Here is an 11,257-nt window from a genome sequence, read left to right on the forward strand (position 1 = left end):
TTATTCTTCTAGACTCTTCAGGAACATTAGGTAGAACTGAGCATTCTCATTGTTTTCTCATGAAGAAAGAATTAACAGGCCCATGAAAGAATATTTGGAAAATATAGAGAAGTAGAAAGGGAAGAAAATCACCCAAAGCCCCACAACCAAAATGTAATTATTATGAACATTCTGGTATGTTTCCTACTATGCAAGATTTTTTCAAAAACAGTTGCAAAAAATCACACTCATTTCTTTTAAATTTTAGCTTTGTTTGGTTTTAGAACAACTATGTCCTCTGGAGGTCAAATTCTCATCCTGATAATTTTATCCACTCCAAGGGATAAGCTCTTGGACACATATTTTTGACTCCCTGATAGGTATCTATGTTTTAAATATCTCAAAGCTAACTCAAATTCACCATATCCAGACACTGTCTCCCTTATCCTTCTCCAAAAGTCTGCTCCTCCTCCTCTTGGCGTCCCCCTTAGCAAGAACAGTGTCCCACCACACCCACTGAATCAAGCCAGAAATTGGAACCCTCTCCCCCATCCAGGCAGGCACTAGGCCCTTAACTTTCTACCTCTCTACTGCCTCTGTTCTTCTGTCTTCATTGCCACAGATTGAGTCCTAAGCTGTTCATAATCTGAGCCCCTAACCCTGGTACCCAACCCTGAGTGTGGGCTGAGTCCCTCACCCTTGCTGTTGACATATCCTTTCCCACTGGCCTCAGAATGAGCCCAGCCCTTCTCATAGTCTGAGCACTAACCCTGGCCATGGATTAACTCATAACTCCAACCAGTTAAAACTGTCTGCCCTTGGTTGAGTGCAGGTGGTACAGAGCTAACTCACCTCTATTAATCAAGAACCCACTCAAAGCATCTCCTAGTGAGGCTGGACCCAGAGCAATGTTGTGCCATGCAAAGGACAGCCTTTGAGGGCTCCAAGAATTAGGAATTGCAAGAAGGGCCAGATTGTGTTGGGGAGGGCTTCCTGGTGGAAGCGGGTGGGATTGAAACAAGTATCTGTCTTCTCCACAGCTGGAAGACCCCTCGGTGTTCCCAGCTGTGATCGTGGAGCAGGTGCCATACCCCGAATTACTGCATCTGTACTCGGGCCTGGAGCTGGATGACGTTCACAATGGCATCATAACGGACGGGACCTTGTGCATGACGCAGGATCAGATCCTGGAAGGCAGTTTTTTGCTGGCAGGTCCGTTTCCTTCCTGGGCAGAGAAGGTGTGGAGGAGAAAGGGGTTCTGTCTTCAGGGAACAGTTGCCCACAATGGCTTCTAGTGACTCCACAAAGCCAAGGGCAAGGCCACCAATGGTGGGAAATTAGATGGGGTGATTAGGATAAGCAGAAGGTAGTACCACTCCACAGAGAAGGAAACCCTCTAGATGGATGCGTGCTCTTCCAAGATGGAGTGGGGCAAGGAGGAAAGGAGACCAGCTGGCGTGGGCGAAGAGAAAAGGTTGAGAATCAGGGTGGGAGGTGCACTGGTCCCTTCCCAGCTGTCCCAGGGCTCCTTAGCACTGTTCTCTGGGCTGGCCCTGGATGTAGCTGCACCCGCTGCCCTATGCCCTGAGGGAACTTTTCTTTTCTCCCCGCCATGGAACCTGGCATCAGATGACAATGAAGCAAACTCGCAAACCATGTCAACCACTGAAGTCTTGCTCAATGTTGAGTCTCCCAACGACATCCTGGATGAGAAGCAGATCTGTAAGTTTGAACCCCAGTTCCTTAACTCGAGGCAACACAAAATTCCATTTTTAAACATCACATCGGTATACTGGATTCTCAGGGACACATGTGCGCAGGTTTACGTACCTACACCTATCCAGGTGTACATGTAAATGTGCTCTTGAGCTGTGGCTGGAATGGGAGAGGGAAGGTGGGCACTGGAGACAAGGAAAAGATAGCCAGGGTGACTTTTTTTCCAATTTTTAAATTTCAGTAAAATACATATAACACAAAATTGACCACCTTAACCGTTTTTCAGTGTACAGTTCTGTGGTGTTAAGTACATTTGTTATGTTGTGCACCCATCACCACTCTCCATCTCCAGGACTCTTTACATCTTGCAAAACTGAAACTCTGCCCCATTAAACACTAACCCCCTATTCCCCCTCCTCTCAGCCCCTGGCAGCCACCATTCTACTTTCTGTCCCAATGACTTTGACTCCTCTAGGGACCTCAGATAAGTAGGATTATACAGTACTTGTTTGCGGGGGACTGGCTTACTTCATTTAATTTCCTTCTTTTTTTAAATGTTTTTTTTTAACTTTTGGGGAGGTAATTAGGTTTGTTTATTTATTTATCTTAATGGAGGTACTGGGGATTGAACCCAGGACCTCCTGCATGCTAAGCAGGCGCTCTACCATCCCCCACTAGAATTTCCTTTCTTTTTAAGGGTGAATAATATTGGCCAGGGTAACCTTTCAGGCCCCTCTGCTCTCTTGCTGAGCTCCTAGGAAGACTGTGCAGGGTGTGGCTTATTGAGAAATGTACCAGGCTTGGCGCCTCCTCATCCCTTCCCTGGTCTTGGAGGTTGGCCCCTACGTCCTCCTATGCCCTCGAAGCAGGCTCCTCCCCCCTGCACCCCCTCAGGCATTTGCCGTGGCTCCACAGGAGGACTCCTGGCCCCAACTGCCCCTTTCCAAGGGGGTGCAGCGCTAGGATACAGTGGGGGAAAGAAAGCCCTGAAGCCACAAGTGCAGAATCCTGGCATCCCTAATCCCAGCTCTGTCACTAATATTCAGGATTCAACAGCTGTTCACTGAGTGCCTACATGTACCTGGCACCAACTGGCTGTGTGACCTTGGGCATGTGCCCTGCCATCTCTGGGTCTCAGCTTCTTCACAAGTAAAGCAGAAGAATCGGGCCAAATGATGTCTAAGGCCCTTCCCACCTGTAAAATGAGTGAATGACTAAATCAAGGTGGCCCTCTTCCCTGAGTGTCGCCTGGAACTTCCCCACTAGCAGCAGTGGGCTCTACGTGTGGCTGCCGTGATTGGAGCTAGTCCGTGCCCACAGCTCTGCAGATGTTTCCTCTCCTCATGGTGTGGGACACATGGGGCGTTTTCAGGTGTATCCTGTGTCTGGGGCTGTGGGGAATGGCGCCTCGCTCTCCTCAGGAGCCCATCATTCTCTCTGGCACTGGGAGACCAGGCCCCCACCGTGCGCCAGGCCCCAGACTCCTCAGGCCTCTCTCCTTGCAGTCAGCACCTCCGAAATGCTTCCAGACCCAGATCCGGCTCCAGCCATCACTCTGCCCAACTACCTGTTTCCTGTCTCTGAGCCTGATGCCCTGAACAGGGCTGGTGACACTGGTGACCAGGAGGAGCATTGTCTGGAGGAGAAGGTCCCTAGAGAAGAAAGTGGCAAGAAGACTGGAAAATCAAAGAAGAGAAGTAAGAGAGAGAGTTTCTTCAAGGGGGTGGGCAGGAGGGAGTGCTCAGGGAGACCATAAAGGTGGGGGTGAGGCTCACAGACATATGAAGAGTTCAGCTGTTTGGTGGGGCAGGGATGGACAGAAAGTCCTTCCTTTGGGAAAGCCTGGCTCCATCAGTTGGCCTGCCCAGTGCCTGCCATTTCCCAGGCCACTCCGGCCTGCCCAGCAGATATGTAATCTCTTCCAGAAATGCCCAGGAGCCCAGTGGGTTGAATCCTGCGCTGGGTTTTCGGACACCAGGCTTGGCCCCCTGGCCAGTCCCTGGCCCTCAGGGCACCTCTGCTTTGTACCATGTGCTTATTTTCCTCCTCAGAGCTTGCAGAGCCGAGACCATATATGGGAAAGGACTTTGGGCTTTCCCAAGCCCCAGTGTTATTGATTTACTCAGGCAATGGCTGGCCAATTGTGCTGCGTAAGTGTAGCCACCCAAGCCCAGTGCCACACTGATCTACACAAGAGTCACGCCTTTAGGCTGCCGTTTTGCTTCAAAAATTAGACAGGGTGGATTCTGTTCTTAAGGTGGCTGATTGGCAAGCGCTCCATTGCCCCACATCATAGCGGTGTTCTCCTCTACCTTTGGGGAATGGAAATGAGGGCGGGCCGTTGGGCAGGCATGGGTGCCTGAAGGCTGTGCCTATGGGGAGTGATCCTGGGGCTCCAGCCCCAGCGACCTGACTCTTCCTTGTCTGCCTTGTTGCACCCAACTTGGTGAGGTCTCAGGCCCTCCCACTGGGGAGCCTGCCCTACAGCACTTACCCTGGGCTCAGCCTCATCCTGCTCTCACCTTCCCCTCACAGTCCGGAAGACCAAGGGCAACCGCAGTACCTCACCTGTCACTGACCCCAGCATCCCCATCCGGAAGAAATCAAAGGACGGCAAAGGTATGGCTGGGAGGCAGGTTAGGAGGGAAGGGAGCCAGAGGCCCTGGGCATCCCCCTCACCTCCTGCCACTCTGCAGGCAGCACCATCTACCTGTGGGAGTTCCTCCTCGCCCTTCTGCAAGACAGGAACACCTGCCCCAAGTACATCAAGTGGACCCAGCGAGAGAAAGGCATCTTCAAGCTGGTGGATTCCAAAGCAGTGTCCAAGCTGTGGGGGAAGCAGAAGAACAAACCTGACATGAACTACGAGACGATGGGGCGGGCGCTAAGGTAGGAGCGGCCACACCACAGAGTCCCTGCCCTGTGGAGTCGCCATGCTCTTCCTTCTCTCCAAGGAGTCCCTGTCCCTAAGGGGCCTCCAGTTTTCCCAGAAAAGATTGGGCTTTGTCTGGGTTACGGTCCTCTGGGACAGGTCACTGAGATGCTCTTCTGAGGAGGGAAGTCCTGGCACTCTCCCATCTGCTGGCTCTCCAGCCCATTTCCCAGGTCCTACTAGGGAGGAACAGTCCCCTTCCCCTGGCATTTCTGTCCTAGCCTTTTCTCATTTCAGAATGGAAAGAGAATTTTAGGGCCTCCCATCCCCAGGAAGGGCTTCCTTCACATTCTGCAAGTCAGGGACCCAGGAAGACAGGTCTGACTTACCCCCTGTTGGTATCTCAGGCTGGGGGGCTGCCGAACCCCCCCATCATCACCCCTCTCATCCTTCACTCTCCCGCCCCCCATCCTCTACCCCAAAGCAGGATGGGGGTTGGTATTTGAAATCCCTTTTTGTGGACCCTTTGAGTTATCAAAAAGTCTTCCAAGTCTAAGAGTTGGCCCTACCCTTTGCCTGTGGTCTCCTGTCTGGCTCCCTGGCCAGCCTCGGCGGCCCCCTGCATGCCCTGCCCTGGAGGGTGGTATGTCCTGGGCTGACTCCCCACTCTCCACCCCACGTCCCGCAGATATTACTACCAAAGAGGCATCCTGGCCAAAGTGGAAGGGCAGAGGCTGGTGTACCAGTTTAAGGAGATGCCCAAGGACCTGGTGGTGATTGAAGATGAGGATGAGAAAAGCGAAGTCACCGCCTCATCCCCTCCGGCCTCCATTCCCTCCACCTCCTCCACTGGCACCTCCCGGAGAGCCAGCTCCAGGGTCTCATCCAGAGCTGCGCCGCAGGGCAAGGGTGGCTCTTCCTGGGAGAAGCCAAAGGTTCAGCACGTTGGTCTCCAGCCATCTGCGAGTCTGGAATTGGGACTATCTCTAGACGAGGAGCCCCCAACTACCTCTGCCGTGCTTGTCTCTCCACCAGAGAGCCAGGCCCAACTCACCAAAGCTGTGAGGTAAGGGCTCCACAGTTGTTCTGAATATTCCCAGAGTACCTCATGTTGAGGGGCAGTTTTCAACTTCTTGCAAAGCCCTGCTGTGTCTCCGGTCTCCTGCCATCCTCACAGCATTCCTGGGAAGGCAAGGGGACACTTGTTGGTTAAAAGAGGAAAAGCGACTTGCCTGAGGTCACACACCAAAGTAACAGCCAAGCCAGCACTTGAAAGAAAAGCACTTGACCTTGAAAGAGCTTTCTTCTGTTGCCAACTGGGGCTGTTCCTGTTACCCTAGACTGCTCCCCAAGCAGCCACCCTCCACCTCCGGGCCCATCCTCCCAAGCCTCCCTCCTCTACTTCAGAAAAGAGGCAACAGAGAATGTTACAGAAACGCCCATTCTGCCTTCCTCAGGCCCTCCAAGCCCATTGGGAAAGCTCTCGCTTCTTGTCCACACTAAGTTGTCTCCAATTCTCCCTGAAACGTTTGGGCTTTGTCTGGGTTATATGTATGTGCCCGTCAGTACTCAGCGTGGGTCACTGGAATGCTCTTCTGAGGAGGGAGGTCAGGAAAGCGGAGCAGTGACCAACATGAGCTCTGGAGTCAGAAAGCCTGGATGTGTCCCTGGTACTAGCTGTGTGGTCTAGGGCAAGTTATCTAACCTCTCTGTGCCTGTTTCGTCACCCAGTAAAGTCAGATTGTTAATGGGCTGATTGGAAGATTGAGTGAAATCCCGCATGCCAGCCATTTAGAATAACCCCTGATCTATACTAAGTGACCTATACTAAATGGTAGCCGGAACGACGACAGAGAAACAAAAGCCCTTCAGTTCCATTTCCCCTGTTCCCTCCTTCCAAGCCTCCTGCCTGAACCAAATCTCTTTTCTCTTTTTCCTCAGTACTCCTTCAGTGCCGGGCAATATCCATCTAGGCGTGGCCCCCGTCGGGTCAGGTTCGGCCTTGACCCTGCAGACGATCCCGCTGACCACAGTGCTGACCAACGGGCCTCCTGCCAGTACTACTGCTTCAACCCAGCTCGTCCTCCAGAGTGTTCCACCTGCTTCGACCTTCAAGGACACCTTCACTTTGCAGGCCTCCTTCCCCCTGAATGCCAGTTTCCAGGAGAACCAGGTGGCCACACCCGGGGCTCCATTGATTCTCAGTGGCCTCCCCCAACTTCTGGCTGGGGCCAACCGTCCGACCAATCCAGCACCACCCTCAGTCACAGGGGCTGGCCCAGCAGGGCCCAGCTCTCAGCCCCCCGGGACTGTCATTGCGGCCTTCATCAGGACTTCCGGTGCCACGGCAGCCCCTGGGGTCAAGGAGGGGCCACTGAGGCCCTCCTCTTATGTGCAGGGCATGATGACTGGGGCCCCCATGGAGGGGCTGCTGGTTCCTGAAGAGACCCTGAGGGAGCTCCTGAGGGATCAGGCTCACCTTCAGCCACTTCCAACCCAGGTAGCTTCCAGGGGTTCGCACAATCCGAGCCTTCTGGGAAACCAGACTTTCTCTTCTCCTAGCCGCCCCACTGTTGGGCTGACCCCGGTGGCTGAACTTGAGCTCTCCTCAGGCTCAGGGTCCCTATTTATGGCTGAGCCTAGCGTGACCACATCTGGGAGCCTGCTGACCAGATCCCCAACTCCAACCCCCTTCTCCCCATTCAACCCCACTTCTCTCATTAAGATGGAGCCCCACGAAATCTAAATGGAGGGGGCGGGGGAAGGTGTGGTCCACCAGGCAAGGTTGAGCAGCCTTTGTATTCAGACTTCCTCTAACATGGACTGACTTAAGTAGCGCACCTGCCCTTACATTTCAGTGAGGTGTCAATGCACCAGACCCTCCGTCCCCCACCCCTGCCTGCTGTCACCATAGCCAAGACAGGCCCAGCTGGAGCATCCCTGGCATCAGACCATGGCTTTCAAGAGCACTAGGGGATATGAGCTTGTCGGGGTACTGGGCTGACTTGGTGATGGAGGGAGAACCCCCTGAGACATTTGTGACCAGTGCTGGGGTAGGGGTTTCTTGAGAAGTCTTTTCTTCCAGCTGTATTTCACCATCTTCGTTCCCTCCACAGAGTATTTACTATCCCGTATGTGAATATCTCTGTATGTATTTGTGTGTACTCGTGGGTCTGTATCTCTGTTTCTTTGGTGAGGACAGGGGTGTAGCTGTGAGGTTTTCAAGGGTGTGTGTGCCTCTCTGTGGCTGAGCCACAGAGATGGGGAATTTTCGTTTTTAAGGGAAAGCTTTTTCTCGTTCCCTTTGTACAAACCAAGACTTGGTTGTTCTGAGACTATGGGGTATGGTTTGGAGCCCCCAAATCCGGAGAGATGTCACAGAGCTGGAGCAGGTCCAGGGGAGGAGAGCGTCAATGGGCATGTGTGTGTTGGGGAAGATGCAGTTAAAAGGGACAAAGAGAGGGCCATGTGGGATAAAACCACAAAGAGAGGAAAGGAATTCAGCTCTGGGGAGCAGCACCCCAGGCTGGACTGAGGTCCTCTTCCTGGAGTCAGCCTCATCGCCCACCAGTCATTTGCCAGCAGGCTGGAAACTTGATCTCCCCAGAGAGCTTTGCAGACGTGCCCCTCCAGGGTCAGACCCAGCCACAAAGTCCTGGGGTGGGAGGTGGCTAAATTAGTTGAATGTTGGCGTCGAGGGCTGGGGCTGTAATACCAGCCTTCACAGGCACCCTGGCCTGCACCCCAGACCCCTGCTTCCCTCTTGATTAATTTCTCGCCTCTGCTATTTCCCTGTTGTCAGGTGGTGCCGGGGATGGTCGGGTTGCAAAGTGCCTTGGGCTCGCCTCTGTTCCTGCTCGTGCCTACTTGCTGCTCAGCCCGCTTTCTACTCCTCTCACAGGTCTGCCCACCCACCCACTCCCATGATGGCTGCAGCAGACCTCCTCCAGGGGGCCATTGCCCCTGATCTCCAGCTTTCGCATCTCACCCCGATTCCTCCTCCACGAAGAAGACGGGAGCCAGCAGATGTGATCTCCCTGTCCCTCCTCACTCTCCAGGGCTCCTTCCTTCCATCTTTCCTCTTGCTGAGGACGGGGTCAGCCAATTCTCTCTTAAAGTCAACCCCTCGGCCTCAGGCCTCCATCCCCCACCCCCCTTCTGTGAATTCGCTTTCCTCTCTCCTGCCAAGTTTGGGAGCAAAGCTAAGAGCTCTGACCCGTCAGCCTCAGAAACAGTGATGTGATCTAGTGAATTTGGTTAATGTGAAGCAGTGTCTCAGGACCTCTGCTATGTCCTCGGTACAAACCCAGCCACTTGACCTGACTACCTCCCCTGGTTGCTCTTCTCTCTCTCCTGGTGGTCACTGCCAAATCCATGATCATCCTCTCTTACTTCTTCTTGTTCTCCCTCTTCTCCCCCAGGAGGGAACCATAGATGGTTGTACAGGTGTGTTTATTACACGTCTTCAGCACTTGGCATTCACGTGCCTTTTTCAAATAAAATCAGTTTACTATGATGATTTCCTGGTGGTGGAAATTAAAGCATCTTGAGAAATAGTCAGCTTTAAAAATTTTTTGCACAAAGATGCCACATGGGTTAGGGGTGGCCCTGGCCACCACACCCCAGCTCCATAGAACTCATCATCTGAAGGTCATTGATACCCTCACAAATGACAGTGAATGTCTTCTTCCCAGTTCTTGGCCCCTGTGAGCCGTCACAGGGGCACGTGACACTACTTCTATACCCTCCTGCACCAGCTGAACTCAACTGCTTCCTCTGTCCCCCTCTCTCTGGGCCCACACCAGCTCCACAGCTACCACTTTAAATGTCAGTGCCCCTAAGGGTCTCATCCATCCTCCTGGCTCCGGTGAGGCTCTTTGGGGATGCGTCTGAAATGTAGAGCTCCAGACCCACTTTTCTTCTTAGCTTCTGGCTCACATTTCTATTCGGTCTGCTGGATATTTCTACCCAGATGTCTGTCAGTCCCTCTATCCAAAATGGGTTTTGAAAGTCTTTCCACACACACAAAACCTTTCTGGACAAACAAAAAGCTGTCATGATTTGCCTGTTTCTGTGAATGTTGCCACCATTTTCTTGACCTTCTAAGCTCAATATTTCAGAGCCGTCTGGTGGCTACCTTCATTTTGACCCTGTCCCCTCCCCGTCTCCTGAGGGCTAGCACTGTCTGCCATGTCTCTCAAATCTGGCCTTTCTTCCACATGCCCAGAGCCTCCTGCCCAGCTCACACTCACTTATCCCCCTCCCTGGACACATCAGCAGCCCCCAGGATTGGAGGTCTCACCCTCTCCAATCTGCCGGGACACCAGTTAGGTTCTTCCTCTGCCAAAAAGCCTCCAGGGGCTCCTCACTGCCTACAGGTAGGGGTGATACTCAACATACTTAACCTCCAGTCCGTTCTTGGCAGCTGGGCATTAACCTTTTGTTTTCTGAATCACGAGGCAGTCCAGGGGACTTGGATGAGGGTTAGGGGAGCATTTGAGGGCTCAGGGCAGTTCTTCCAGAAGTATTTTTGAGTTTAGCATCAGCTCTGTCTTTGGATAACGTCCCAAGTCTTTGACCTTCCGACGAGGCCCTTCACCATCAGATCCTAACCAACTTCCTCAGTCTTCTCTCACATTGCCCCCCCCCCAACTGAGGACTGCTCCAATCAAACAGGTGGATTTGCTGGCCTTTGAACATGCCTCTGTCGGAGATTCCCACCTCTGTGTTTCTGCTTTACTTGGTTCTGCTCAATCAGAATGTTCTTCCCACCCCACCAGTACCAGTTAAACTGTACCCATCCTTCAAGGCTCAATTCATGGAAGCTGCCTCCCCAGACCAGCCTATCCTTAAGTGAGTTCAATTTAAATTTGTTGCAATTGCCACTTTTTTGGCAACCGATTGTAAACAGCCTGTGACATCTCTGTAATGATCACAAACTGTTACTTAAATCCTCAATGACCTGTCCCTATTTAGTGTCCCTAATTAGTGTGTTACCTTCTGAGGGGTGGGGGACTGTTTCACCCAAAGAGCAGGGCATAGTACAAAGCATCTAGTGAGCATCAGTTAACGGTTACTGATTGAGCTGGGGAGAAGTGAGGACCAAAGTTTGAGGTAGTTGACCTCTGACCTTCCCTTTGCACAGGCACTCACCCCAGGTGCTCCACTGCCCAGGGCCTGCCCTCCCTGGCTCAGTGCCTTCATGGTACCCGCATCCCCGCCCCACCCTTAGCACCCAAAAGTTGTTACTACTTTGAACATCCTCTGCCCTTAAAGAAACTTCCCTGTCCAGTTTCTTTCCTACTCGAAGTGTTAAATTAGCTAATCTGATAAACTAACCTGTGCTGATATAGTAATGGGAGAGGGCTAGAGGAGACAGTTCATTTCAACCAGGGTCGAGTGGCAATAACACCCCTGCCTTTGCAATGGTTTAATGGAGTTGAGACTTGCTCCTCACCCCCAGCAGCTGATGCATTACTTCCTCCTCTGGGCTCCCACAGCACTTTGTATATACCTCTCATTGTAGCACTTAGCACATGGTAGCTCCTTAGCTATGTGTTTATGTATGTTTCTCTCCAATAGACTGTGAGCTCCTCAAGGACAGGGACTGTGTGTTAGTCACTGACATCCCCAGCGCCTAGCACAGTGCCTGGCACACAGTAGGTGCTCAATAAATGTTTGTTGAAAGAA

The 11,257-nt window shown here is 52.5% G+C and overlaps 1 protein-coding gene across 3 annotated transcripts in view; it reads left to right on the forward strand.

The window, feature by feature from the left end:
* ELF4 (E74 like ETS transcription factor 4) overlaps positions 1–11,257 on the forward strand; it is a 46,211-nt gene extending 34,954 nt beyond the window's left edge. For all 3 annotated transcript variants that reach the window (XM_064482727.1, XM_031446576.2, XM_031446577.2), the window contains exons 3-9: positions 1,020–1,191; positions 1,609–1,701; positions 3,201–3,392; positions 4,231–4,314; positions 4,392–4,584; positions 5,256–5,633; positions 6,509–11,257. In XM_064482727.1, the coding sequence (XP_064338797.1) occupies positions 1,020–1,191; positions 1,609–1,701; positions 3,201–3,392; positions 4,231–4,314; positions 4,392–4,584; positions 5,256–5,633; positions 6,509–7,313 (1,917 nt within the window). In that variant the 3' untranslated portion in view covers positions 7,314–11,257. The remainder of the gene's footprint in view (positions 1–1,019; positions 1,192–1,608; positions 1,702–3,200; positions 3,393–4,230; positions 4,315–4,391; positions 4,585–5,255; positions 5,634–6,508) is intronic.

Source organism: Camelus dromedarius, chromosome X, assembly GCF_036321535.1.
Source record: "Camelus dromedarius isolate mCamDro1 chromosome X, mCamDro1.pat, whole genome shotgun sequence".
Taxonomy (NCBI): Eukaryota; Metazoa; Chordata; class Mammalia; order Artiodactyla; family Camelidae; genus Camelus; species Camelus dromedarius.